The following is a 27,722-nucleotide window of genomic DNA, read 5'->3' as shown; positions in this document are numbered from 1 at the left end:
CAGAATCGTCTGAAGGTGTCAAACTTTAACGCTGCAGATCCTTATACCAGGAAAGCGCAGGTGGAACTAAAAGGAAGAACAATTTTGCGCAGGCGCAAGGACCATCTGCGTGTTGTATCTATGCAGCACCTACCACCACAACAGCCCCTGCTCCTGAAATGAGACTCCCAGGACCTCTGCAACGCGGGAGTGACAGAGAAACCACAGGCTGAAAAAGAACCCCAACCATCCAAGACCCATCTCAAGTGCAAAAGTTTTATTGACCGGCTATCCGGGGCTGCGTGATTGAGCCCGCTCGCAGAGATGTCTCCTCACAGAGCCTTCGGTGCGGTGTCCTCGGATCTGCTCTGTGAGCACTTGGCAAGCCGCCCGCTGCTCTAAGAAGCGGCTGCCCGGCAGAGGTAACCAGAAGATGCACCCAGCGCTGCTCCGGGTGAAGCTCTGGTTCCATTTTCTGCCTTCCCCTGCCTCAGTCTGCAGACATCAACAGCTCACATCTGTCCTCTTGGAAGGCGCTGCCAGTGGATCTAGTCTAACGAGCCCACTTCTTCTGGTGCCTCACGCCAAGTCCAGCACCGAGAAGCCGTTCTGTAGATGAGTCACAAACCACACCGGAGACAGTCCCTTTGTGGTGTTATTCCATACCCTATCCCTCTTCTCCAGAGCTCTATCAGCTGCCAGAGGACAGATACTGTGGTCAAAGATCTCACGATGGAAAATTCTGTGAAGAGATTTTAAAAAGTAAAAGTACGGCTTTTTAAGTGGCCCGTTTTTGTTTAAGCACTGGACCCACATGTTGTGTCAGCACAATATGCAAAATGTTTTCTTCATGTGTAACTGTCTGCTCCATCAATTAACCAAAAAATGATCTAACCAACCCTGACAGGTGCCAAGTACCACCTCTAGAGACTGGTTTTGGGGAGAGGGCTGTACAGCAGAGCACACAGTGCTAAAAGCAGCAGCGGGCATGCTGTTGTTATTACTTCGGTGCCTCAAAACTCCAGTTCTGAGATCCCACTGCACTACAGTGTGGAAGCAGAAGAGAAAGCCAGCGTGCAGCTCAAAGATGGCCCTGCTGAAGACAAAGGCTGGCACCTGGCAGAGCGCTGGGTTTTGGAACAAAGGAGCTCCTTTGTACAAGCACGGTTCTGGTCTGCAGTTTCACAGGGTGCCTGATGGTATTTCACAGTCAGTTTAGAGCTTCACCCCTGGAACGCTCACACTATGCCAAGTAAACAGCAGCTCTGTGAATTCCTGGCAGCGTTTGCTGCGCCAGTTCAATTAACCTACCGTTTGTTTCCTGTGGATATTCATGATATGAATGTCTTCGCTGCGATACTCCTCATCGTGCTTATCCAGGGGAATTTTTTCCAGCTCAAAGTCCATCTGAAGCAGCTGGTTATCAGAGAAAACACGAGACGACTCAAATGACACTGACTGCCCTTTTGAACTAAGCACGTTCAGTCAGAAAGGTCCCACGATATACGCACACGAGGGCAAGAAGCCTTAGGAGGCTGGAGTCACCACGCTCAGACCGTTCCACTAAAGGCCTCTACAAACGTGCAAGCTATTTTTCCCCTCGTGCAGCACATTTACCCTCGTTCTAACTACTCCTGTGCCAATTCAAAGCTACAGACATCTTGCAACGTTTAAAGAAAAATCTAAAAGCTTGTGATAAAACATTTTGCTTCCTCCAATCTCCAAAGTGCTAAGCCAAACCACAGCACCTGCCCCTGTCTGCCAACCTTCTCAACTGGAGGGGAGGGGCGAAAAAAAAAAAAGGCTAAAACCACCCAGCATCGGCTCTGCAATGTGCTCAGATTAACTCGGCTGCACCCTGGCAAGCTAAGGGAGGAAATAAATTACAAGAAAGCAGAAATCATCCAGAAACACCTACACCTATTGTGTTTATTGTGGGAGCGGCACCTCATCAGAGCTGATCTCAATTATAGCAACCCTCCTCGCAGCCAGGTCCCCGCAAGAGTTCGAGGCATGGCTAATTATCAAAGAGGTGCTTTTATTAACACGTACAAATCGCCCTGAAATTCTTGCCCTTCCCCTTTTTTGTAGTATTATTATTATGTATAACCCAGTACTCCTGCACAAGGGCTGCTTTTCAGCAGAGCTCACAGGCGCAGAGTTAAATCCTGCACTGACCGTCATCCCCACAACCTTAGGAGGGATTCAGCTGTTACCTGTGTTCCTTTTCTTTACTTGCACAGAAGATACAGCCGGACTATTTAATTGTATCACCTATTAATGCTCTCTCAGTAGAGGGGGGAAATTTTTGCAGAAGCAGCTGTATCACTTAGCAGAGAGTCTTGCGTTCCTGAGCTACTCTGGAAAACTTTACCTGTATTTTCCCTCTGCTTTTAATGGAACATGCTAAAAGAAAATAAATTTTCACCAGACTGTTTTTAATCCTCCCAATAGCCTCTGGTAACATCAAGACAACCACCGCAGAAAGAAGGCAGCAACCGACTGCTAATTCACTTGCTCCTACAAAAATGATTGTTTTGATTTTGACAGATATTGCCTCACATGTGGTGGCCCTTTTGCAAATCTGGAAGGTATCACAAGCTAGAGAGGCTTTTAACAACCTATGCAAGTCTGGCTGCCTGGATCAAAAGCATCGATACAGTTAAGATCAGTAAGGCAAGAAAGGTTAGTTCGACCTTTTGAGGGAAGGAAAGCTCAGTAAGTATCCAGAAAGTCTCTACTGGTAAGTTGGACACTAACTTCAAGAGCCACCATCCAAATTTTCAGCCCCATCTAAAGAGAAACGTGCTTCTCCTGCTACAAACGCTACTTCGTGTAGTCAACCTGAATTTGTACGTGTAGCAACTGCCATAGATGTTCAGCTGTTCCAATACAAAGACCTCCCATATCCAACCTATTTTCCTAGTGTTCAAAAAGCACACGTTACAAACACTTACCTCAAAGTACTTTCTCTCAATTTCAGGATTCTTCCCCATAGTCCTCTGTTCGTAACAGCACAAGACGCACGTATCAGGGCCAGTAAGGTCTTTCAGTGTCTTCAGTAACGGTTCTAATGACTGCCCAAAAGAGGTTAAGTATTTCCCACTTAGATTTCAAGTTCATTTTACTGGTACGATACCCTCTAACTAGAGAAAGTCTTCACCCAAGAGAGAACTTTCCAGTTTTGCTTTTCAGGGAGTTATTTTTAGTACTTTAACTGGGACAAAAGGAACATGGGGGCAAGCTGGAAAGCAGAGGAGAAAGGGAGACTGCATAAGAGAAGAGTTTCACAGACCGACCAAGAAAACTGAACTAGCATCAAAGCCAAAAGCATTCCACACTGCTGAGTGGGCATTTCCTTGAGGCACACAACAATGACTGTTTCTTGACGTGTTTCAAAAGTGAGAGTTTTCTCGGCCGCTGTTGGAACGTGGCTCATATCCAGACCACTACGGATGGAAACAGGACCAACATGCAGGGAGCCAACGCAAGGGGCTGGTAAGACCACTGAAAGGGCACTGGGACATGGGGTTCTTCGGGTCATTTCCCTTTTCTTCCAACTTCTGTTAGCTCTGTGTGCACGTCCTACAGAGCTCCAGCTGAGGAGATGGGGCAGACTACAACAACCACTTAGCTAGAGCATGATTTCTCCTTTTGCCTTCCCAAGGGAAGCGTGAGAAGAACCCAAACAGTGCAGACGCGGCACTATTAAATTTCATTTACCAATGCATTCAACAGTTCACAACTATCAGTCACAATGTTTTGCTTCACACTTCATTCCCAATGTAAAAAAAAAAAGGGGGGGGGAGGCACAAATATTAAGTTCGGGGGGTTTTTTTTTGAAACATCAAAAAAGTCTCTGGTTGAATCTCCTATGGCCTTGAATCTGTTAAAAATGCCTTTTCCAGTCTTGTTCTATGTATTCCTCTAAACCATGGGGACCAAGACACAAGCACAATATTTATTTGAACACTTCTCACACTGAACCCACACCCTTCCCAAGGAAACTTCCTATAGTTTTGCAAAGTCCTCATTTACCTCCTCATAGTAAATGCAATCAGCCATTAGTATATAATCGGGGGGAGGCTGAAATTCTGTTACATCTTCACCCCTGAAAAGAAGCAAAAAAAAAAAAGGTGAAAACAAGCTTCAGTAACAATACAACACATACTACTACGGGACTGAGCATAAAGTTAACTACTCTGTTTTTATATCGTGCTTCCCTTTTACAGCACTGTTTTCGAGTATTTTTGGCAGTTTCACAAAGCAAGAAGCCCCGTTAAAGCCGAACAGAAACATTAAAGGATCATACAAACCATTTCAGTACCTTGGCTCGGACTGACCCTGTCACCAGATGCCTGTTGTTCTCTATATTAACCGTCAACAGCTCCTGCAGCTCCTCAAGGTCGGTGACCGTCACGTTTGCCCTGGAACACAGAGGGGGTTAGGGCCCGACTCGCCGGCACCAGCCCCCGGCCCCTCGCCCCAGCGCGCACGCACAAAACACGCATTTTGCGAGAATTTAAACGATTTCACGTAGGTAATGAAGGGGGATAAGAGGTGGAGAAACAAGCAGCGAGGGCCTGCCCCTTCCCAGCAGCCAGCGCCGTCCCCGCTTCGCCCTCGCCCGGGCCGGGGGGGGGACGGCCCGGCCCGCGGCCCCGGCCGCCCGCCCGCCCGCAGCCCCCGGACGGCGGCGCTCACCCCAGCGTGGCCGCCATAATGCCGACGGCGCCGGTGCCGGCGCCCAGCTCGAGGACGTCGCGGCGGGCGAGGGGGCAGGCGCCGGTCTCCAGAAACTTGGCGAGCACCAGCGCGGCGTCCCACACCACGCAGCCCACGCCGCCCGCCGCCCGCTGCTCCAGCCGCAGCGCCGGCCCGCCCCGCCGCTCCAGCTCCCGCACGAAGCCCGCCATGGCCGCGGCACTGAGGCGGCGCGGCCCCTCCTCCCGGGGCCGCCCCGCGCGCGCCTCTCCCGCCGCCACGCTGAGGGGAAATGGCGGTCCTTCGCAGCTCCCTCGTCTCAGCGGTGCCCGTGAGGCGCTCGGGGCTGCCCGGCCGCGCTCTGCATCGATGCCGCCGTCCCTCCACCAGCACGGGCAGCTGCGCCGCAGCCCCAGCCTCTCTCCTGAAGTAGCACGAATCCCCTAGGAAGCTGTTCGATGTAAACCGCTCCCTAACCCCTCCTGACCAGCTCTCCTGTAATTGACTGTTAATTACACGAACGCATACTCCGGGCTCCCCGTGCTTGACAGAAAAACGTACTTTTGCTTGGTTTTAGTGCTTGCTGGCAGCACAGGAGCGAACGTAAAGCTGCTGCGTTAACTGGCCTGGTTGCCGCAGGAGAGAACATCAGCGGCCATCGCTCCTCTGGGTACTGCGGCCTTCTGCGCGTTTGCCACAAAGTCAGACTTGGCTCAGAGGTGAGAAACCTCCATTGGGAGGCCACATGCAGGAGCTCGCCTGGCACTGTCAGACCTTCCTGATTTAGCCCATCAGACTAAAGAAGACATTAAATGCCAGCCAGAGGAAAGACAGCCGTGAAGAAAATTTTCCACGTGTGAACTGGCTGAAAATTAACACACGGCGATTCAAAATCGTCTTCACAAGTTGTTCAGTGCAGCCTGTAAGCGCTGTGGACATGCAGTCCCACTTAAAGCCACAAGATTGCTAGAAATCACGCATGTTGTAGACCCTCATCCAACACTTAAACTTGCAAAAAGGTTTTAAAAAAGCAGCTGAATAGGAGTTGACTGTGCATCAACATGTTTAAGTGCAAAGGCTGTTGATTTCTTTCTTGGACATGGGGAAGAATTTTTATTACTTTATTTCCTATCATTTCTTACTAATGCTCACTCCCTTCCCCAGGGAGGAGTTACTGCATTTGCTAGGGATTCTGAACAGTATAGTCAGACCTGTGGCGTATTTTTGAAAACTGGGGTAAATCTGGGAAAAAAAGAAACAAAAGATGGTTCTTTTTTTTCCCTTCTTGTTTTTGATCTGCTATAGCGAAGTCATAGCACCCAAAGAAGTTATTCCGGCTCCAGAGCAGAGGGAAATGCTAAAACTCAGTAACTCAAAATAGGATCACAGAAAACAACTAGAAAGATGCTTCTTTTGCTATTAACTGCCTTCACATCCCATCTGTTTATCTGCGCTTTTCTGAGGGAACTGCCTTTTCCCACACAAGCCAACTTCAAACCCAGCAATTGCACATTTTTCCCCTCTAGGTTTTTTTTTCTTCTCTTTTTATCTATCCCTCTAATTATGAAGTAACTGAAATGTTAATTTATTGCTATCTTGGCATTCCCTCGAACCGCACTGGTGGGAATCCGACTGCCTTCGACCACTTCCACGGCCAAATAGTTACTTTGGGAACGTGTGTTGCTGTACCCGCCGTACTTCATGCTGCTGGCATCGCTGCTGCTGCCCTGCCTCGGAATGGTTCTTTGGTTTTGTATTTTCCAGCTCCTGTTATGCTTGGAGGACAGTGTAATTGTGTGGTAAGTTATCCATAAGCAAGGCCCCTTTTCTGAATCATGCTGTGATTTATGTACTTCAGGTTAACTCCAGAACTGGCCCTGTAAAGGTAAGAGTAATGTTTCACGCATGGGAGATGCGGCTGGGAACGTTGTTTAGCTGCTGCCTTCTAGCACAAGCAAATTATCTCATGTTTTCACATTATTGCCCCCGCTGGGAGAGCTCACGTAAGAGGTTCCTGCTCTCCTCTCCCCTCATCCTCCTGGAGCTTTACTGTCCCAGCACTGCTGTTAATCAGTTGTGCGTGGTGATGCTCCAAGCCCAACCTGCAAAAAACCGCGGGATCTTTTTCCATATCCAGTTTAGAGCACAACTGCACACAGTTGAAGGGGCACCGGGGGAGAAGAGGTGAGTGGCTGAGGAAGGTGGCAGGGTCGGGGACTTGCTTAACAGGACCTGTCGCTGGCAAAACAGCAACATGGACTTGCAGGCTCATGTTTGTCCCGTTGGTCCCTGGCAGAGGACAGGTCTTGAGGGCCCACCAGGAGCCACAGTCACCTTTGCTGCCCAGGACGTTCCCAGATAGCAGCGAGAGGCTCTTGCAGGAATGCCTACCTCTGTCCATGTTAATCTAACGGAGAACAATGACCAAGGCTTGAGACTTCAACTGCATCGCTATTTTTCCTAATCAGACCATTCTGGGCCCCACTGAAAGTTACGGATTTCTTCGGCTTCAACTGTGGAATTTAGAACTGCTGCCCAAACTCTTTCGCAATCAGGTTTAAGAGTTAAAAGAAGAAAGTGTTTCACAGCCCCCCAGGTATTTTTGTAGGCTGTCAACATAAAAGGTAAGTTGGCACCTAAAAAGGGCTGTTCTGAGAATGGCACCCCTGCGCAGCATCATTTCAAGGTTAACTCTAATAAATGTACGCTCCTGCTTCCACAAGTCTAAACTCTCCCCAAAGTCCATCACAAACCAGAACCTCACAAAGGTCTTGATGGAGGGAAGTACTTTGATACGTATGGAAGCCATTACTAATCAGTACATGCTCAACTTAAAGTGATCTGGTGAGGGCTTTCCTGAGTCAGGACCAAAATACAAAGATATGATATATTTTAATTAGACCAGAAAATGCTTCTGGTCTAAGCACCTGTACAGGAAGCTATAAAGCTGACATTTATATATTCTAAAATTTGGGAGAAGTTTTTTTCCCCCTTCAACAACACACAAAATATAAAAGTCTGAAAAAGTATTACTCGTCTTTTAGCAACAGCTGCTGGTGAGGACTTCGAAGGAGTTAATACAAAGAACTAAATAAAAAATTTCACTTGTTCAGCGTATTCTGCAGATCGCTGGAACGGTGAAGCCTGACAGCCTGCCTTTTCTATGTAGAGAGCATTAGGGGAGTACTTCACTGAGCAGAATTTCACCACCAGATACCAACAGAAGAGTTCTTCCCAAACTTACAGAAAAGAGTTACGAGCTGTGTTTTTTCTGCAGAGGAAAAAAACCATAATCAAGGCATCGTCCATTTCCTGCACTCCCAGTTCATGCACCTCAGATTTGGGACTTCTTGAATGTTATTTTTGCAAAATGAAGCAGCTCTCCTTTGTAAAGTGTGTTCTGCTCCTTGCACGAATGGCCCTCGGGGTGACACCTCTGAGACAGATTCTACCCCTCTCTTCTTCCTCAGGAAAGGAGCATCGAGGGGACAGGCAGTAGGAGAAGAACATCCAAGAGGCAGATGGCAAGACACATTTTCCCAGGAGAAGAAAATTAGCACCCTTCCCCAGGCTTATCTCCTCTCCTTTTCCAGAGGGAATGCCTGAGACGGTGGGAGCAATATAGGCAGGCTGATGAAAAGCCAGAGTGCAACTTGGAAGCCTGAGCCGCTGCAAATCCCACCACAGTGCTCTTCCTCCAGACAGGAGCCAGAAAAAATGGAAACCACTTCTCCACCTAGAGGGGCTGAGGCTTCCGATGGGTTAGTAGGTGGAGGGAAAGGTTAAACTCCCAGGGAGCTGTCGTGTATCAGGCCCAACTGCAGACCGAAGGACAACCAAAGCCGAGAATAGCAGTATGGAAAATTGGTGCATTTTGTATTGCCGAAGACTTACTAAATCCAATTCCCAACCTTGTCCTTACAAGGAACACGCACTGCTCAAGCTCTTAAAAATTAAGACTGGGGTGATTTATTAATCTTGTTAAGAACTCTGATACAAAGCACAGTAAAAGGCCACAGACCAGTAAATAAAATGTGGCTTCTGGCCACCTTATAAATGCTGCTACAGTACTACCAGTAAAACAGACTCACTCTCACACCAGTTCAAACCAGTAGTTCAACTGGCAAATAAAAGTTCCATTCACTTATCAGTTTAAAAAGTTTAATAAAGCTTTAAGTGTTTGCTGGTTTAAATGCTACCAATTTCCAAAATGGATTCACGATTAAGTTAAGTGAAATCTAAAGGAAGTTATTAGGTTTGGAAGGCAAGACTGTTCCTAAGCCAGAGGAAACACTTCTGACCGTGTAAGATTGCAAGAGTAGCAGACTGTATTATAGGCCTCAAGTCACTTAAACTTATGCAGGTTATTAGCATTATCTGTAAATATACAATATAAACAATTGTACATACATGGCATATAGCTTTGTTCTCCAGAACAGTAGACAACTCTTTAGCTTAAGACATCTTCGCCTACCAAAACAAAAAGGCACATCTGAACAAGATGCATGCTAAGTACTAGGGATCCTTTCCAACATCCGAGACAGGTAGTCCTTGTCCATCCTTTCTCAAAATAATCAAGACCAACGGAGTATTTTGGTATTTAGATTTCAACCCATTTTTCTTTTTTGTCTTCAGCAGCAAATCAATGGCAATTAAGACATGGCATTAAAATATGTGGGAACAGTAGCTGTCACTCGTGAACCTCCAAGCTTACACCAAGCTAGAAGGCAAGTGGCCAGAGGTTTAAAATCGGTAACACTGTATATCCTCATGTTGTGTAATCATCCCATTGTTCTTTTTTTTAATTAAAAAAAAAGGCCACTAGTGCTCAAATTTGAAAAAATTCCACAGACGCACCCTTTTTTGGCTCAGTGCAATTAAATGATGTCAGTTTAAATTCATTTAGTGTAGTTTACAGTGCAAAAGAGATATTTTGTATACTGGCATAACTGTCGGCACTGAGGATGTGAAACAAGGCAATGCTGCTGATCACCTGAGGGTAATGCTGTCGAGCAGACGCAGGCTAGAGTGTGTGTAGTCTTATTTTTCCAATTTAAATTTCTTTTCTTTTTTTGATCAGCAGCACTTTAAGAGCATAATTTGCGAAAGTACTAGAATACACTGCCTTTTTTGAATAAATAAAAAAAGGAACTTTACAAATACTATTCCAGTGTCAATGACTACTATGGCTAAGGTCATTGAGGAGTTTCCGCATTTTCTAGCAAAGACAGTCTGTGCAAAGGAGGGTGGGAGAGCTCCCTTTTGTAAGTCTTTGGTGGCAGTTTTGGTAACTGAGGGCTCGAATTGTGCCGGGGCGGGACCGGGGGCGCAGGTGGGTGGACCAGGTTGTTGTGACTCGCGCTGATCACGCAGCAGCGGCGCAGTACCCTGGGAGAGGGCGTGCTGGGAGGAGTGCCGGGAGAGCTGGGGCCTGTGCTCGCCTCCCTGAACCAGTCGGGATCTCTGTGCAAGCGTCCCACCGGCGGCGGCTGGAGGTTTAGAGGGCAGTTGATAAAGTGTTCAGGCGGCCGGAGCGGTACCGGCGGTGGAGTATCAGGAAGAGGGTCCCGGGGGGGTGGAGGAGGAGGACTGTGCAGCGGCTGGTCAAAGGGGTTAGTGTAAGCAGGAGCACGAGGCTGTATCTTTGGAGGCGGCGGCTGCCGAGGTGGAATTGCTGGAGGATCGTCATCCGATTTTAAACTTCCCTACAACATTACAGAGAAAAAGACATTGTTAAGAAATGTAGAATCTTCTGACAGATGCAGAATTCTCTTGACGTCTGCTGCTGGCATTTGAAAGTCTTTTAGACTAACAAAGTCCTGCTTGGCTAGATGTTCCCTGATTTATTATCCAAGTTATTCAATATAGGACAGAAATACCTTAGTATTAGAAGCATCCTGATCCATCTTTTTTCGTGGAGGAAGTGGAGGAGGATTTTGAGGCTCATCACTTAGTTTAGGAAAGCTACCCCATGAGCTGAAGAAAGTCTCTGGAGAGAGAAAAGCAGATACATTACTGCTTGTGCAGTATCTGAGGAACATATTCTAGAATAATATTAAGCCAAACTAGAAGCAACTCAAATAAGCAGATCTTTGTGCTCAACAGCAACATGAACCATTAACTTCAGTTGTATGACATTCTCATTCGTTTCTTTAATCGGATACACTCCTCACAATGATCTCCTATTTCCAGTATCAAAGATATGCATCGACAGTTAACAGGCAATGCTAAAGGACAGAAAAAGAAATAAAGTGAACTCCTAGTGAGCACTTAAATAACCTTCTCTGCAATTCTCTCTATATTGCAGAATTTACCCCCTGTTTACCAGAGTGCCTGCAGTTTGCCCGCATGCCTCAGTTACACGTTGGAGCGGAAGGTTTGTTCTCTCTGCCACATGGGTACACGTTCAAATTCAGAAATTTAGAGGCTTCGTTAACAGGTCTGCAGCACTTCTAAAGCAGAATTATACACTGAACAGGACAGAAGAAACTAACTCTCACGGCATTTTAGGACATTTCTACTCCTTCCTTTTTACGGAGGGGAAAAAAAATCCTCAAAGTTAAGAAACAAAACAACCCCCCGACCTGCATTTGTGACTTTTGTCACACCTTTGCTTTTTCTCTTAGAAGTCCACAGAGCTCTGTATCAATACATTAGGCACCTGTGCTCTCCAGTTTGAAATTTTAATCATATTATGAAAAAGTACATGTGCCTGTGTAATAAGGGAGTAAAAAGAGAAGCTGAAAACACAGATGAATACAGGATATCCCTCACAGCTGTGGTACAAAAAGTACCTCCTCTTTCCCAGCAACAGAACAATTATTTTCACTAAGTGGTAATACAAAATTATCAGGTTGCTGCATTAGCCAAACAAAATAATCATCAAGGACATTCAAAATAGAAGCAAAATCATGCTAGAGCCTCGGGGGGGGGGTGGGTGGAAAACAACAAAACCAAACCAGACAGTTTTTAGACTTCACAGACTGCTTTACTGGACACTTATCTAAAACCCGTACAAAAAAATCCTCTCAGAACTCTAATGAATGCAGCCCACATTTCATCCCAGATTTCAGATTTTAATTCCTATTCACCTCTCCTGAAACCAGAAAAAGCAGAGTTACATGAAGCATTTGAGAGAGTTACGGTACTCACTCGACTGTGGCAAACTGACAGGAGCGAAGACGCTATTGTTACCTGTTAAATGAAAAATCGATTAAAGACTTTCCAGACAGAACAACTGCACTACAGCACATAATGCACGCTTGTGAATGACCTCAAAGATCACCCTAATCTTCAAGTTTATCTACTGCTAACATGAATTAAACTTTCCTGTGTAAAATCTCTAGTTCAGGAATATCTTAAGTTATGCCGGGAATTAAACTTCATTATTCTACTCTGCTCTGACACTACCACGTTGTTGTTCACTTCCCCTGCCGCCCGAACGCCCTCAGCATTTGCCATATAAAAATTGTTTGTCATTTATGCCCCCTATCAGGCTTAACCCCCCTGCCAAGTCTGCAGCCCCCTTAGAGCAGAGCCGAGACCTCTCACACGCCACTTGCAAGACGAAGGAGCTGCTCACAGCTACAAGCAAAGCTTGGGGGTGTATTATTGCATCTGAACTAAGAGTGTCATTTTTTTCATCGAGACAGCGTTTTGGAGTGAGTGCCCTCACCATCCCCATTTCTCGTACTTCGGTTCGTATCTCAAAATACACAGACTGGATTCCCTTCAAAGGAAATTAAACCAGAATGACTAGAGTGTGTTCAGTCCACAGGACCACTCCTGAAACACACACTGGTGTGGATGCCAGGTCCTCGGCACCTTTTCTCTCTACAGATGTGCCATATGTGGTAAAGCAGACATAGCCCCTGCACAGTAGTGCCTCATGGGGACATCTCCCATAACAGATTGCCTCAGCTCCAGTAGGCAAAAAGACTGGAAATGTCACTTGTTATTTAACTACTTACAACAGGGATTTCCAAACTGCAGTCCACGTAACACTGACACAAGAACCTCCTTCATAGTCCACAAATAAATTTTGCAACTTTTTTTTAAAAGGCTGGCATACACACCAATACATTTGGAAGCCTGAGGGACAGTAACAACAATTATTAAAACATATTGTACATTTACCATAAGAACTGTTGAGATCGATGTCTGAAAACATGATGAACTCTGAAGAAGCAGACACTGGCGGTGTAGACGGTGTGTTCGGCGAAGTTGGTGCCGATACTGTTGCTTCATGCTCTGCCTCAGTAATTCTACTGAAACTTATCTTACTCGGTTCCTTTTCAAGTGGCAATGGATGACTTCTCAAGGTGCCAGAGGTGGAGCCGTGTCTGGCAGTATTGGGCCTTATCCCGGGAGATTTCAGGGGGTATGTCGTTCTTCTAGGCTGGAGAAAGCAAAGCTGGTTAGTACCGTTAACATTTCAGATAGCAAAATTGCCAAGTCTCTGTAAGATATTTAAAAAAAAATACGTATCATATACACCTTAAACAGTGTTACAGCCTTTCTACAATTGACTTGAGGTACAGTCTGTTGTTACCTATACAGCAGGAGTCTACAGAAAAGTTATGGATGCAGCTTAATAAATCTTTTTTCCCCAGCTTAATTTTTTTCTTTTCCTCACAGCTATGAAGAATGGAGAGTCAAGTTTCAGATGCATGCCAATCAGGGCAAAATACAGGGAAGAGCAAGTCACAACCTTGGGAGAGAGAGTTATTTCAAGTGCCCCCACAGGCCTGCAGAAGAGCCTCGTAACAGCACCGTTAAGACATGCTTTGTGCTTATACCCCAGAAGGTCACCAGGCCCCTACACACGTCCAAGATCAAGGACACACCCAGACACACGTTGTCTGTGTCCTCTGGGTTAGTCGGTACAAAGTTCTTACAGACACGTCACTGGTGTGAGTGAAACAAACCTCATTAGACTCAGGTGTAACACAGCACAGATCAAAGCTGATTCTTTGATGATGAATTACGTTCCCATCCTACGGTGGCACGCATGACTCCACCACACTACAGTACTCAGAACTGGACTTTCCTGAAAATTCCAATAGGAATGTCTAGTTTCGAAAACATGAACTGTAAAGAATTTATGCCCAGGTGACTGAGACTGGCAGCATGGATATCCATTTTTAGAAAATACTGTAAAGAAATTACTGCAAGCAGTGTTTTCACAACAGTAATTTCTGTCATTTTCTTGCCATATTCGCAATACCGTCTTACTCATTCCTCTAACAGGTGATTGCTAAAAAGATTTATAGCTGTCCCAAAAATTAGAGATGTCTCCAGCTACTCAGAAGTACAATTACAATGTATAAAACCCCCAGCCTTCTAGAGAGCAATCTTTCTGCTTAAAAAAGAGCTCTGGGCTCCAGTAGCTATTTTCTTAAAAAACAAGATTGCTACTCCTTTAAATTGAACTGTATTTCGATCAGCGAGAAGGTTGCGCCTTATCAGTTCTGTGGTATACTTCAATTTCTGCAACAATGCAAAACATTTAGACAAAAGAAAAACAGAAATTAACTTCTACTTAAAGAAAACTTAACACATTAATGATGTATAAAATCCGTATTTCAATTAGTGTAAGATTTTTGAAACTGTGAAATGAAAAATGTTAAATGTTATTACATATTCTAGAAAATTACTATATGCTAAGAAACCCAAATTTAAACTGTAATATTTTAGGTTTTGGGAAAAAAGTGTTCATTCTAAAATAAGCCAAAGGTAGTATGTTTTAGTAGCGACAAATGCCCAAAATAAAAGTATTTTAAAATCGTCTCACGATACAGAATTCTGAAGGAAATATATATGGCTTATTGAGTTAACTACATATTCTTTTTCATAATGGCTAGTGGATTTTAGCTATGTAATTTGCAGGACAAGACTTACAAATCTCGGTGGTTGCTTGCAGTTTCGAGGTTCAATTTCTAATGACTTGTTGAACAGATAATCTGTAAACTCTTTTTCTGGTATCTTCCCCATAGGATTGAGATTTTCAAAGAATTTCTAAATGAAACAAGCATGAATAATATTTTAAAAATAAGCACATACACAGAATTTTATTGAAATGCTTGTAATTCACCAATTAAAAATCTAGCTTTTCACTGTTCTGAAGCTTATTTCCAGGAAAAACAGGGTAAAACGTTCCCTGAAATAAATACAAAACAATCCAATGCAAGCAATAATCAAGTTCACGGTACGTTTCCTGACATGAAAGAATAACCTTGCTTCAAATGACTAGACACGGTAAATGAAGTCGTCTGTAAATTGTTTGCTAATATTTTTGACTACTGAATCATGCTCAGCACAGCAGTGTTAAAGGCCAGGCAACAGCGTACCCTTGCCTTAAGAAACTAACGTCACAGATCGGGGAAGGAGCAGAATACAGATGATACAGCAGTGAAAGCAAAGGTTATGCTCGTGCCATTTCTTAGAGGTGCTTTGGATGTGATCAATTACCTACGAAGAACGGGAAGGGACGGAGGACAAAAGCAGGAAGGTCAGAGGCAGGGACAGAGTATGGCGCTACGGCACAAGGACTGGAGGGAAGGCACGGCTAGGACAGGACCGGCACCAAGGGCACCGGACAGGACAAAGCTCTCTGAGCGCCTGACAGTCCTGCGTTAGCTGCTCCTGCTGCAGCTGGAGTCTGGTGGTGAGCTCCATTTGTTCTTTTTTTCAGCACAAATACTGCCATCCCTTGAACTTAATGTACTTCTTGGCTTAAGAATACTGTAAATCTCCGAAACCTTTCACAGACGTGCCCAGAGCCATTAAACACACAATGCAAATAACATTCTAAGCAGCAGTATTATTGCCCATTTAATTCTTCATGTAACCAACTTCTTTGTTGCTTCCTGCCTGCTGCTGTTGGCTAGCTGAGATTGAGAGCTGTCCACACTGCTGTTTTTTGGAAAGGTTACAATTAGCCGTGCGCTTGGGAAGTACGGTTGGGTAATTAAAGCTGCTATTTTCAATCATTATTACCTCCATATAGAAACCCCTACCTACCTTTACCTGGTTCATTGTTGTTTCAGCACCTTCCTTTAAATTAACTGGGATTCACTAGTCTTTGTCTTAGGTAAGTAACCACTCGAGCATCCTCTCATTTCTAAAGAAAATGCCGGCTGACACTGGTGCATCCCCACATTTGCTTAGCTTCTGCCTCGCTGAATGACTGTTGGTACCTGTGCTGAACTACACACCCTCTGACTGTTCGCGGGGTCAGCAGACTTTGGTCAGAGGTGTCATTACAGAACGTCTGAAGGACTAAACACACTAGGCACGTACAGAGCACTTCAGGCTAAAGGCAACCCATTTTTCTCCAAAAAGTTCTGCTGTTTAGTCAGTACGTCTTATTCATTCTGTTTTGTTGCTCAAAAATCTCTCCGATACCAGGCTGCAGAACAATAAGGGGATGAACAAGACCCAGAACACAGAATCCAAGTAAGCAAATCCCCACTTCTGGCTAGTCCTCTGCTGTGGTACTTTGTTGTCTACCAGCCACTGTTGCCCCCTCTTCTGACGGTCACTGTTCACGCAAGATTAGGTCTAGTACTAGAAGATTATTTGGCAATTTTTTGTTGTGTACATTCTTTTCCCTCTCCTATCCCCAAAACAGATATTTAAGGTTTGATTACCCGAATTTCTGGCTCTATCCGTAAACAGTAAGGCTGGTTTTGATACTGCTGAATTTCTCCTGTAATTTCAGCCACTTTTCTCCTCTTACTGAAGTTAATTAATTCTTTCCCTTGTCTTTTAAGGAAGTCAGGATTCCCTTCTTCTGTCTTCAAAATATTTGTTAGGTATATTCCTGATAAAAAGAGAAGTATTTTTTAAATTTCATTTTCATTCCAAGAGCTGATTTCATTCTTTCTAATGAATGATAAAAAAGCCTGAGCATAGGTAGACCATTCCCTTTCATGCTCCAACAGTTTATTAGCTGGCAAGAATGAATCAAGTTTGCATTTTACATAGGAACAATATATTATGGAAATAAGATGTTTCATCTCCTTCACATGAGATCCTGAGTTTAGAAAAAACCATCTTCAGGTCATTGCCATAAACAGATCACCAATGTTAAACAAAGTAAGGTAATATTCATACCAATGTAATACCAGTAATCTGTACACTAAACTAGAAAAATAAATTTTATATAAAAGACACTGAGTCTTTTACCTGATCTAGAGGAAAGTATCCCCGCCCACGGCAGGGAGGTTGGAACTACATGATCCCTTCCAACCCAAACCATTCTATGAAGTCTAAAAACATTACAAACCTAGGAAGTCAAAAGTCACACATTATATTACAGATTTTTTAGAGCTAAACACAACCCTGAACACTTTAAGCAATATTAACACATCTCCACCAAACTCAAGACTGACAACACACACAGTATTAGCCTGCCCTGGTGTTACTTACCAAAGAAAGGCACGCAGGGTGGATTGATTGACTTGAGCTTAGCTAGATACTTTTTAAAATGATCTTGACTTAATTCTACTGCTTCATCCAGAACTCTTTTTTTTCTTTCCTGTAGTGCCTAAGTTGTCAAAGAAAAAAAAAAACAGGGATGCAAATCTTCTCAACGGCATGATTAGCAAAAACAAGGCTCTTCCCTAGCTCTCTTAGCAAAACTTAGGAACTGAAATTCAGATGTGAAAGAACCTCTTTTGGAAATGGTTTGCTCTGGACTACAGCACTATCAGTCCAACAATTGAGTCATGTGAATCATCAGGCTGCTGTAAACAATTAGTTTGTCTATCAACTTACAAGCATAATTCTGGTCTTTAATAAAAATTAAACATTTATTTTTTAATTTAACTTAAAGGCCTCATACTGCCTTTCAAAGACATACAGAACTCAAAACATTTTATTCATGCTTCTTTTTCTATTTTAGTCAAAGGAGGCTTTGCTGCCAAATCCTAGGCATTTCTTTTCCTTGGCACGTGAAAAACGGAATCACTACTTGTGTAGTAGCCGCTCTTCCTACTGTCCATCTAAACCGTTTCAGCAGCTATTTGTTTCTGCCTCTGACAGTCTGAATTTTCTGAGACTCTCTCATCCAAGAGAAGTTCTTGTGATCAACTGAAATCTGAGTTTTAGCTATCCCCTCCCCATGCCCTTCTACCCCCCCATTTCTTGCGTAGGTAGGAAATGCTGCTGTTAAAGTGTTCCAGTCCAGGGTTCTCAGCCCTGGGATCCTCCTCTTTCATACCCATAAAACGCTGGACTGAAGCAACAGGTTCATTTCATACAGGTTAACGAACAACAATTGAATGGCCATAGCGTTTCCCCTTTTCGGGCTGAACACACGTGAGAAAACACCTGCTGAAAAGCTCCGCTTCCCATTACAAACCCTTTGAAACGCCCAGCCCATCTCGTATGTTTTCTCATAAATAACTTTGAACGTTTCACACTTGTTTTCTTCCATGAAAGCAAGCATGATACGGATACTATGAATTTCACTTCAGAAGTGTGTGAGATACATTTCTAGATTCTGATTTTTTTTTTCCCCCCCAAGAGCAATGCCCAAAACCTACCTCAAATGTGTGATCCAGTCTGTACACTGACACAGAGTTCATTGCACTGACGATCTCCAAAACACCATTGAAATTATTCAGATCTTGAAAAACCTGCAGGATTTCTATAATCCTACTCAGCACAGCCACTCGCTCTTCAAAGTTCTCGGTTTCCACGATGCACCTAAGCAAAAGACATAATTTGAGAAACACTGATAAATAAAACCTGACATTTTGCTAGCTACTAAATCAAAATTTTCCAAGCAAGAACTGTACAGTACATCCAATATGCACATTTTGGCGCTCTCTCAAGAATCTCAAGTACAAATTTATGTAATCACATCTTACATATGTTCAGGTTGGAAAGCCAAGAAAGGTTTTGGCATATCCTGTAAAATAATAAAGCAAACCCCAAGCAAGATCCAGGATTAGTAGGGTACTCTCCTGCCACTGTGTCTACAGTGGTGTTTTAAACTCGCCAGGTTAGGTATACAATCTGCTACACCCTTCCGACTGCAGCATTGGCCATGTCCTTGGAAGTACTTAATCATCTCACAGGAGAAGGGAGAGAGACGAAGATAAGGGGACAGACACAACAGTGCTTTCATCAGAGATGTAGAAAAGCGGCGCCGAGTCCTGCACTGCCTTCAACACCTTTTGACGTACCGTGGAAATGTAAGTAGGACCCATGCTGACCAAGTGGACGTAGCCGGAAAAAAGTCTTCTAGTCTCAGGAAGAGGGAGCGTATGCGACTGGCATGGCACGCACCCTTGAACCAAAACCTGAAATTGCTGTAATTCCCTACAGCCACCTCAAGATTCAAGGCAACAGAATTCAAATAGCAGAAAAATGTTTGTCTCTGAATTTCAGTAGGAGTTAATGCCGCTATGCTATCACCACCTGTACTTACTTTTCAAACCAAAGAGTAAGATTTGTAGTATGACGAATCATTTTCAGTAGATTCGGGGAGTTAATTTCCTTATCTTCTTTAGTCCACACACTACCAACGAGTTCAGAAGGCTGGACTGCCCTGATAATGACAAAGCAAGATGCAGAAGAATGCTCAATACAAATAATAATTGTATGCTCTGTGTTTGCATTAGAAGATTATTTCTTCCCTTAATCATGAATTGATATTTTCACAATCTAATCTACTGCAAAACAGTTACTTAAAATAACTTTTTGATGAGTATTTGACTATAGAAGGAAATACATTTTTATCTTAATTGAAATTTGCATTTTTGAATAAGCATTTTCAGATAAGAAAATTACAAAGGAGTAAGTTTAACTTCCTGAAAGCGTAAGAAAGCATCTTAAAGACAGCTACAATTTTTTTTAAAATAGGAAGCTGAAGTACTTTGAGCAACCTGCTGGAAAAGTGGCCTATTTCAATAGAAAACCTGCTGTCACTGAAGCACAAAAGGATGCTTCAGCTTTGAGTTTTGCAAGACCTTAAAGAATTTCTGCCCAGCAAAACCTAGCTTTCACATCAAGGCTAGCTCTGTTTAGCACAGGTAACAACAGAGCTAGGAAACAGCAGAGTAATCATGGTACCAGACCAAAAAAACTCTTCAGAATTAGATTAGAGGACCTTGACGTACCAGTGCTACGGTTACGGTGCATATCACACCTGGGCCTTTGCTACGCAGCTATAAAGGAAGGGAGCCGAGACAATCGTGTTCTCTTCTTATGGTGCAACAAGCATTTCTTAGTAATGTAACACTGAGTTTGCTTTTAACAAGGAGAAAATACAAGTTAGTATTACCTATGCATAATATTTTAGTGTCCCTCCTGTACTTATTTATGTTGTCAGAAGTCTGATACGGAGATAAAAAACCCTTTTTTTTTTGCCTTGCATATTTTGATATCGAACAGATGGCAAGAAAACCTCTTTCCATAAACTCTGAAAGTCAAGGGGACATACTTTTGACTGATTCTATGAATTAGGACTCTTTCTTGCTCAAATAATCTAAAAAAGCCATATATTAGTTCAATCCCTACCTATAAAGGTCAGACTCAAGAAGTGTCAGCTGTCGAGCAATTTCTATAGGATGCAGAGTCATGAGGTCCAGCGTTTCACTGTGCCCAACACGCCAAATGTGCCACTCGATTGGGGGAGGTGGGCTCTCAAAGGTGATGTTGTGACTAATTCCATTTGCTTGCGCTTTCTTTCTCTTGATGATTTTAGCAATTGATTCCACCCACTTCTTCATGGATTTTCCTGCAAAACACAAACCATAAAAAAAACCCATTTTTTAATGCCATCTTAACCGACTTTTGATAATTTAATAAAACCAATCCCCCAAACATTTGTACATGCATGCAAAATTCTGCATTTCTGCATGCAAATTAATTAGGTTTGTAGTTCCCTATTTTTTTTCTTACGGGTTCTTGCACCTGTATCAGTTGGCAAATACAGACAAATGTGAACGCATTCTTGGGTGCCCAGTTGTGTTTAACCACATTTACTGACAGTTTTTGAGTGGAAAAAAGTGACCCTGTATACACTATATTTTACTTTTTCCCCTCAGCCGCAACCATCTCCACTTTGACTGCTAGCTTCATCCACTTAGAGGAGAAGAACTAAAAAAGTAAACAACAAGCTTCAAGGGAGATCTTTGCAACATGCTGTACTAGTGCACTGCAGAACAAAGAGATTAGAGAAATACATGTTTACAGTATCAGCCCAACATTTACAGTACACAAAATAGTGGACAAGATGGGAAGTACCTTCAGCAGTTCAAGACAAAAACCTTTTAAGAGACTAACCAAAACTGAATTATTCCTCTCTGGTGAGCAATAGTTAGCGTGGAGACCTCTGCAAAAGATAAACTACCGTTCTCTAAGTTCGTCTCAGAATGTATGGTCTGGCAATCTGAAAGTCTAGAATTGCCAGGATAATGATTAAAACTGACATGCCAACACCAATGCCCTCCACATAGTCTGCCAAAAAAATCTGCTGGTTCGTAAGGGCTTGCTCCAGAGAAGTGACACCAAATGGGTCAAGTATTTTCTCCTAAAAGGATAATGATTTTCAGCTGGAACTTCCAATAAATGGGAAAAGAACAAGATGGAAAAACTAGACTCAGTAACCAACAGGGAAGGATTTCTCTATGAATACAACATGGGGAGGAGGAAGGTGACAGCCTAAATTCTAACAAGTCTATTGTAGAGTCAGGCAAGGATGAACATTACTGTCCAGAAGTAAATACATTTAAGTTAAATATCATAATGCTTGAAGTAGTTTTTGGTAGCTGTTTAGGCTCCAGGCCAAAGCTTGCTCATGTAAAGGAGAGTCTCACAAACAGCTCAATTAAAGGCATTAAAATTACTCATGTGTGTAAAGATATTCTCATGCCTAAAGCCTGTCAGGATTAGACCAGCAGGTTGTACCAAAATGTGGAAGAACAACAGGACCACCAATTACCATACCTCTTACACCGGAAATAAACGTCTCCAATCTCTCTAGTAACTCCAGATCTCTTTCAAAATCGTAAAAATGGTGCTCTACCCAGTGACGAAAAACATTTAATATTCTGAGGAAGAAGAGAAAAAATAAAATATTATGTTTGTTTTTAAGGACTTCCAAGGCTCATCCCATGTAAACACTAAATGAAACAATTCTACAAAAGCTGAGTTACAGATTCATGTAGTTGACGACTACCAAAATACATATGGACAAAGGGGCAGAAATGGCACCAACGACCACAGAAGTCCCCAGGTATTTAAAACCTAATTTTCCAGTCTCAGCATATATATAGTTTGGTGTTTTTTTTAAATCTTATATAAAGAATGCTAGCGTTGAGGTGGTTTCAGAAGAGGAAAAAACTTATCAAAATCAGATAAAACTGGTAGTTCTAACGTAATTTTTTTTTTAACCTAAAAAAGCTAATTAGGATCTCCCATTTGGTAAGAAACAAATTTTAATTGTTTCTTTCCTATACACAAATTTCAGCTTAGAAGTTGTTGCAAGTGTACTGCTCTACTTTTACAACTTTTTAATTACACAAATGGCCGTACTAGGTCCAGTACTTCCTTTAAGGATAACACTAAACTTTCTTTTGATTTTTCTCTACACTTTCTTAAGCAGACCGCTAATAAACAAGCCTCTAAAAGTGAACTACATCTGCTCTTCTGCCTTCAACTCTTAGGATGTATCAGACTAAAAAACTGGTTTGCCTCTTCTTCAAGTAAACAAGTTGAGCTCGTACCTCAAAACTTTGATTTATCGGGGTGCACCGTATCCACCTTACCTGAAGAGAGAACAAAAATCTCCTACATCAACTAGTACAACAGATTTTCCCTGGGCCAATCCAACAGGCGGGACAGGATGATGGGGTTAATGGAGAGCCCACGGCCTCAGGCTCAGAAGAGGAGACAGAGTGAGAGGTGGTTACTCCTGCCCCATCGGGGCTCAGCTGTATGCAGAGTGCTGCTGAACTCCCCCACCCTTCGCAGCTCAGGCTATCAAGGTAAACCAGTGCTAACTGTCTATCGGGCTACTGTTTGCAGTGGCTCAGCCCTGTGGAGTGGGGGCAAGAACATCTGAGGGGGACAGGGCAGAGAACTGATTGTAATCTGCCAGTCTGTTGTGAGTCAGAGCACTAGAGAAGCTGGCTGGTTTAGCTCAGTCAAATGAAGGGCACTCTATGTGAATACATGGAGAATTAAATAGTTCTCCTCTTCCCAGCGTGCAAGTTATAGAATAAGGTTTATCCCATGAAAGAATGGCTACCCAAACAGATCATTTAGGCTGGAAATTAATGGCAACTTCTGACTGTCAAAAGAGTGATGTTTTGAAACAAGTTCCAAACAACAGTAATGCAGGATCTTATGTAATCAGTCTTTGCCTTTGAGATATCATGGTAGGAATACTGAAAAAGCAAGAAAGATTGCCTGGTTCTACTGACTGCATTTCTGGCTTGGCACCTCCTCTTTCTCATGACCTCACATGCATTTAATCTAGTCAAAGACATTACCGTTTCCATGCCTGTGCACTGCACAGCATGTCTACGGCATTTTCTACAAGATGGGGAGTAAGTGCTGGGGAGGGAGGGAGGGAGGGAGGGAGGGATGAGCATCTTCACATTCTCCACCTCCTTCCCAAATCTCAGATCTCTCTGAAGTAGAGGTCAATGCTATTAACAATACTGGAATTTACAGAGTGCTGGGCATATCAACCTAACAGCTCAAATTCAGACACTTATTTTCAACTGTAACACAGTGAAGAGTTTCAAGCTACTAGAAACATGTAGTATTCTCCTAAATTCAAAGATTAACTACAAGCCACGGAAGGGGGTGTGTGTTGAATAGCAGCTTTAAACCACATCTCTCATCGAGCAGGCACCCGTAAACGGACTCAGTTCACCAACCATAGCAAATTAGACAGCAAAGAGTAGCTGTCACGATAAGAGGTATCCTAATCTCTCAAACAAGGAAAGAAACCAGAAACCAAACCCAAAGACCCTGGAAACTTTTGAATGGGGCACAGGTTTCAAACAGCTCAAACATAACGTATGGAGGCAAAAGTGCTAAACTGATTTTGGAAATTAATAGCAAGAAACATGGTTAATTGCTGCATCAAACTTTCCTATAGGCTCCAGTTCATTGGCAACCACTTGTCCTGCTCAGCCATGGCAGTCAGCAGTGCTGCAGGAAGATGCATTTGTACCATGCAAAGGGGCACTGTGAGGAGGTCCCCAAGCCTAGTTAGTAGAGGAGGCTATAAAAAATAGCAACAAAAGCAATACAACAATATTTAAACTCTTGAGCCAGTTAAGTCACAAAAGCCCATTCTGTGTGAGTTTCTATGAAGGGGCTCTATAGGCACCTGTGTGGATGGATGCAGAAACAGTTACCAGAAAATAGCAAGCTGAAACCAGGAAAAGTATGCGCTGAGAGGCAGCGTGTGAAGCTCTCCCAAGAACTGGTAACTCTGGAGACTAGTGGTCCTGCTGAACCCACAGAGGCTGATAAACTGAGAACACCAAGGGCCTGACAAATCTCTACAAGGCCACGAGCACACACGAGTATGAAGGTTACACTGAGGTTGTATAACTTGGACTCCATCCAAGAAGGTGGTGGCAGCTATGTATTGACAAACACTACAGTATTACATACATATTTATATTTTTTTATATATATGCGCACAGGTATCTGACGAAAATGGGACCTTGAAGGTACTGGCACGTCAGTGTGACCCTTCACTTTGAGTAAGTGAAGGGTCCAAACAGGTAACTACAAATGACTGCGGGTGGTAAGGCAATAACTGAGGGTACTGTGCGTATCGTTATCTGCCATTAACAGTAACATCTTGACGCTACTAATAAAAACAGTTTAACGAATAAAAGTTGTTCTAGCAAATATTGGTTGTGATCTGTGTCTCCTCCTGACTTGATCCCCTATCAGGGAAACAATTAGCCTCATTCATGCTAGAAACGCTTAATTGTTCCCCAAGTTAGCTTGGTCAGCAAGACCTTGAAGATTCACTGCAGCCTGTTGCAATGTGCAGTACAGACAAGAGCCTCCCTGTCTGCGTGCAAATACATCAGCGGGGCTGGGAAAGGGAGTAAAATACCAGCAGGACTGAAAAAAATGGAAACAGAGAAACTATCTTCATAGGGCCTGTTAACAAGGAATCCATTCAAAACGCAGTCAGAAACACTTTCAGTTGTATATCTCTCACCCACACCCGCTTTACATAGCAGCCTTACAGTGTTCTTGTGGGTGGTGATCACAGCTGTGAGCGGCGGAGAACCAAAGTACAGTTGCAACAACAACAGAAGTCAGTATGACTAATCAGAACATGATTTGGGATATTAGTCTGGTTGCAGACAGTGATAAGTCCCTGCTTGACAGCACAGCAGTCTCCAGAAGAGATTACTGTCTCCAGGATCACCATATAATCAGTGAACTAAAATCTGGCTTTAACAGAACAAATTTAAAAGCAAATAAACCTGAGTTGTACTGGCTGGACATATTCCTTGCGAAATCGCTTAAGGTCTGCGCTGATAGGCTGCTCTCCTTTCTCGATTGCCAGCCTGTCTGCTTCAGTAGGCTCAGGCTCTGGGATTTCAAACCTATGAATAAAAGTACCAAAAAACTGACGGCAATTAAGATAAAACACAAACCCTTTATGTAGGACATGAAGAGCAATTGCATTTAAAAAAAATTCAGTGCGGTGAAACTCAAGCACTCATCTAATATCCAGTTTGCCTGGAATTCCCTCCTCCCCTGGCTATGTGCTGCTAACACACCCAGCTCTCACCCTGATAATTCGCTAGTTCTCTGGTCATCACAAGATGTCTAGACTAGGATATAAGGTTTTTAACTACCTGCTAGCTTGATTAAGTGAAGATTAGAAGAAAGCTTAAGAGCGGCTTTATCACACTGTATTAAAATGCTGTTTACATCGAGAGTCTGTGCCTTTCAAACAAACTGCTTAGAACTTTTCCATCCTTATTTGCATCGAGACTTAGGCATACTCCAACACACTCTCATGATCAAGTGAAGCAGTTCAGAACACTACCACCCCACAGCTGAGGCACACCAAGCGCTCTAGCTAATACTTAATTCAGGTAACTGATTTAACAAACTGGGAAAAGGAAGCTTGCATTAAAAACTTGCATCGCTGTATCCCGTTTCAGAAGTTACTGTGTTATGAGCTTCACTAAAACGTGTGCCACACGGCACTGACAACCCGAGCAGAAAAGGAGCAGGTAAATGAGCACAAAGCCTTTCAATGTCTTCAGAAAGGATGACCACTGCTTACCTTTCAATCAGTAAACTCAGCAGTTCCTGGGGCTTGCAAAACGAGCGGTATGTGGTAAGGAAAGTACGTACGAAATTAGGATCTGTAAACACAGAATAAGAAAATGATGGAGTGGTTTTTTTATCCAATTGCAAAATATCAGAAATAAAATACACATATACTCACAGAAAAAGCTTAAAGTGCAGAAAATACACTAAGGTTATAAGTTAAGCACTGTAATTTGAAAAATACCAGAAATGATACCGCTCGTGAAGTTTTCATTTAGTTATTTGACGCATTTCCCCTGCAAAAGTGTTCAACTGCACATCCTAGGTTCTCTCAAAAACTGTGTCTCAGTCTTGGCATGCGGAATGGCTTACACTCTCTGAATGTGCAGCTATTCCATGGTTTCATAAGGACAAAGACGACATGGTGGAACCAGGCTACTCTCTTGACATCAGAAACACCTGCCAAAATGTTTGTCTTACCTATTCTTAAAAAATCTCCAGCAGTGGGGACTGCACACCTGCCCCAGCCACACCACCGCAGCACACAACTACCCTCCGCAGAGCAGCCAGCAGGGAAAGCATGACAAGCAGCAGAGGCCTTACAAAGCAAATACCTGCAGCAGTTCAAGACGCTGCATCTCCACAAGCCACCACACCTCTCTCCTGCTGTTTCTCACCGCTATGGTAGGTGTGTTACCATGAGACGTGCCTATCCGCAAGCTACCACGCGTTTTATTGGGCCCACTCTGCTATGTTAGAAGTATTAAAGGAAAAAATATTGTTCCTTTAATCTCTTTTAATTCCACTCTCTTGTACAGAGTTTCTTAGATCGTGAATAAGCAAGCTGATAAACACATCGCTTTACTGTGAGCCACGAAGGGTCATCATCTGGTCCTAATCCTGACATCCCTGCAGCAGACTCCCTCACAAGGGTAACAGCGGCACTACCCTGCTACTCTGTGCTACGCAGCAGCTTCCAGAGCTGCCTGGGAGCAAACGAATGCTGAAATACAGGAAAACCAGGCCTAGAGAAGTGCATGTGCATATGCTCTCTCAGACTTGTGGATTTTGGGTTGTTGGGAGTTTCTTTTTTCCTGCTGTTCTGTAAATAGCCTTGAATCTGTCAGCACGAGGTGCAGGTAGCTTACACCAGCAGTCTTCAACACGTGGGCAGTGAATTTCTTCCAACAAGCCCACAAAAGACTAAGACAAACACTGCTTTTAAGAAGGCTTAAATTCCCTGCAGAGCACTGCTCAACATTTTTAAGGGATCCATATATAGGAACGTGCCTGCAAGCTAAAAGTAATAGTGCTCTCATTCTGTGATAATGCTGCTGAGTTTGCACCCTAGTCTGGCGCTGGCCTGTTCTGCTTCCACGTCACATCTACGTTCACTCTTCAGTACTATTTATGACATTTTAAAAGTAAATCTTCCTCTTACCACTGAACAGGCAGGTAGTCTTGTCTGCTCTGCAGACAAGATCTGCAATTCTCTTAAAATGGGGGCCGCTACTCTGCTCTCTAACCTGTGTAGGTTCCTTTATACTATTTTAAAAATTACTTATTTTTGTAAATGACATTCTCAAGAAAATAGAAAATACAAGCAATGTGCTACGAATAGTGGCTCGCGATTAAAATTCAAGAGTTTATTAACTCTGCATCTGCTGCCTCCCATGGTATCCTGGTATCGACTGGGGACTTCTTTGACATGACAGAGGTCATTCTGTGAATGCAGAGCCTGTGTGCTGCAG

The 27,722-nt window shown here is 43.4% G+C and overlaps 2 protein-coding genes across 4 annotated transcripts in view; both read right to left on the bottom strand.

Annotated features, from left to right (window-relative positions):
- Positions 1-234: 234 nt before the first annotated feature.
- On the bottom strand, positions 235-4,895 carry VCPKMT (valosin containing protein lysine methyltransferase). 3 transcript variants are annotated; one of them, XM_076345800.1, is made up of 6 exons: positions 4,684-4,895; positions 4,296-4,406; positions 4,018-4,090; positions 2,937-3,056; positions 1,291-1,395; positions 235-721 (listed from the first exon to the last, which is right to left on the bottom strand). In XM_076345800.1, exons 1-6 carry the CDS (start codon positions 4,893-4,895, stop codon positions 707-709), a joined length of 636 nt encoding a protein of 211 aa, XP_076201915.1. In that variant the 3' UTR covers positions 235-706. The 3 variants fall into 3 exon arrangements, 2 of the variants coding, with proteins under 2 accessions (XP_076201915.1, XP_076201917.1); XM_076345802.1 differs by having other exon boundaries at positions 235-674; XR_012995975.1 differs by lacking the exons at positions 235-721; positions 1,291-1,395; positions 2,937-3,056; positions 4,684-4,895 and having other exon boundaries at positions 3,919-4,090; positions 4,307-4,373.
- A 3,734-nt stretch (positions 4,896-8,629) lies between these two features.
- The window catches only part of SOS2 (SOS Ras/Rho guanine nucleotide exchange factor 2), a 56,549-nt gene continuing 37,456 nt past the window's right edge, over positions 8,630-27,722 (bottom strand). The window contains exons 11-23 of the mRNA XM_076345799.1: positions 25,985-26,066; positions 25,170-25,292; positions 21,646-21,749; positions 20,215-20,434; positions 19,124-19,243; positions 18,234-18,396; positions 17,116-17,233; positions 16,335-16,507; positions 14,584-14,700; positions 12,820-13,081; positions 11,836-11,877; positions 10,563-10,672; positions 8,630-10,388 (exon numbers count right to left, since the gene is read on the bottom strand). Of these exons, the coding sequence (XP_076201914.1) occupies positions 9,879-10,388; positions 10,563-10,672; positions 11,836-11,877; positions 12,820-13,081; positions 14,584-14,700; positions 16,335-16,507; positions 17,116-17,233; positions 18,234-18,396; positions 19,124-19,243; positions 20,215-20,434; positions 21,646-21,749; positions 25,170-25,292; positions 25,985-26,066 (2,144 nt within the window). The 3' untranslated portion in view covers positions 8,630-9,878. The remainder of the gene's footprint in view (positions 10,389-10,562; positions 10,673-11,835; positions 11,878-12,819; positions 13,082-14,583; positions 14,701-16,334; positions 16,508-17,115; positions 17,234-18,233; positions 18,397-19,123; positions 19,244-20,214; positions 20,435-21,645; positions 21,750-25,169; positions 25,293-25,984; positions 26,067-27,722) is intronic.

Source organism: Aptenodytes patagonicus, chromosome 7 (assembly GCF_965638725.1).
Source record: "Aptenodytes patagonicus chromosome 7, bAptPat1.pri.cur, whole genome shotgun sequence".
Classification (NCBI taxonomy): domain Eukaryota; kingdom Metazoa; phylum Chordata; class Aves; order Sphenisciformes; family Spheniscidae; genus Aptenodytes; species Aptenodytes patagonicus.
Note: the sequence above shows the minus strand (reverse complement) of the source record. Positions and strands in the feature narration are given on the sequence as shown.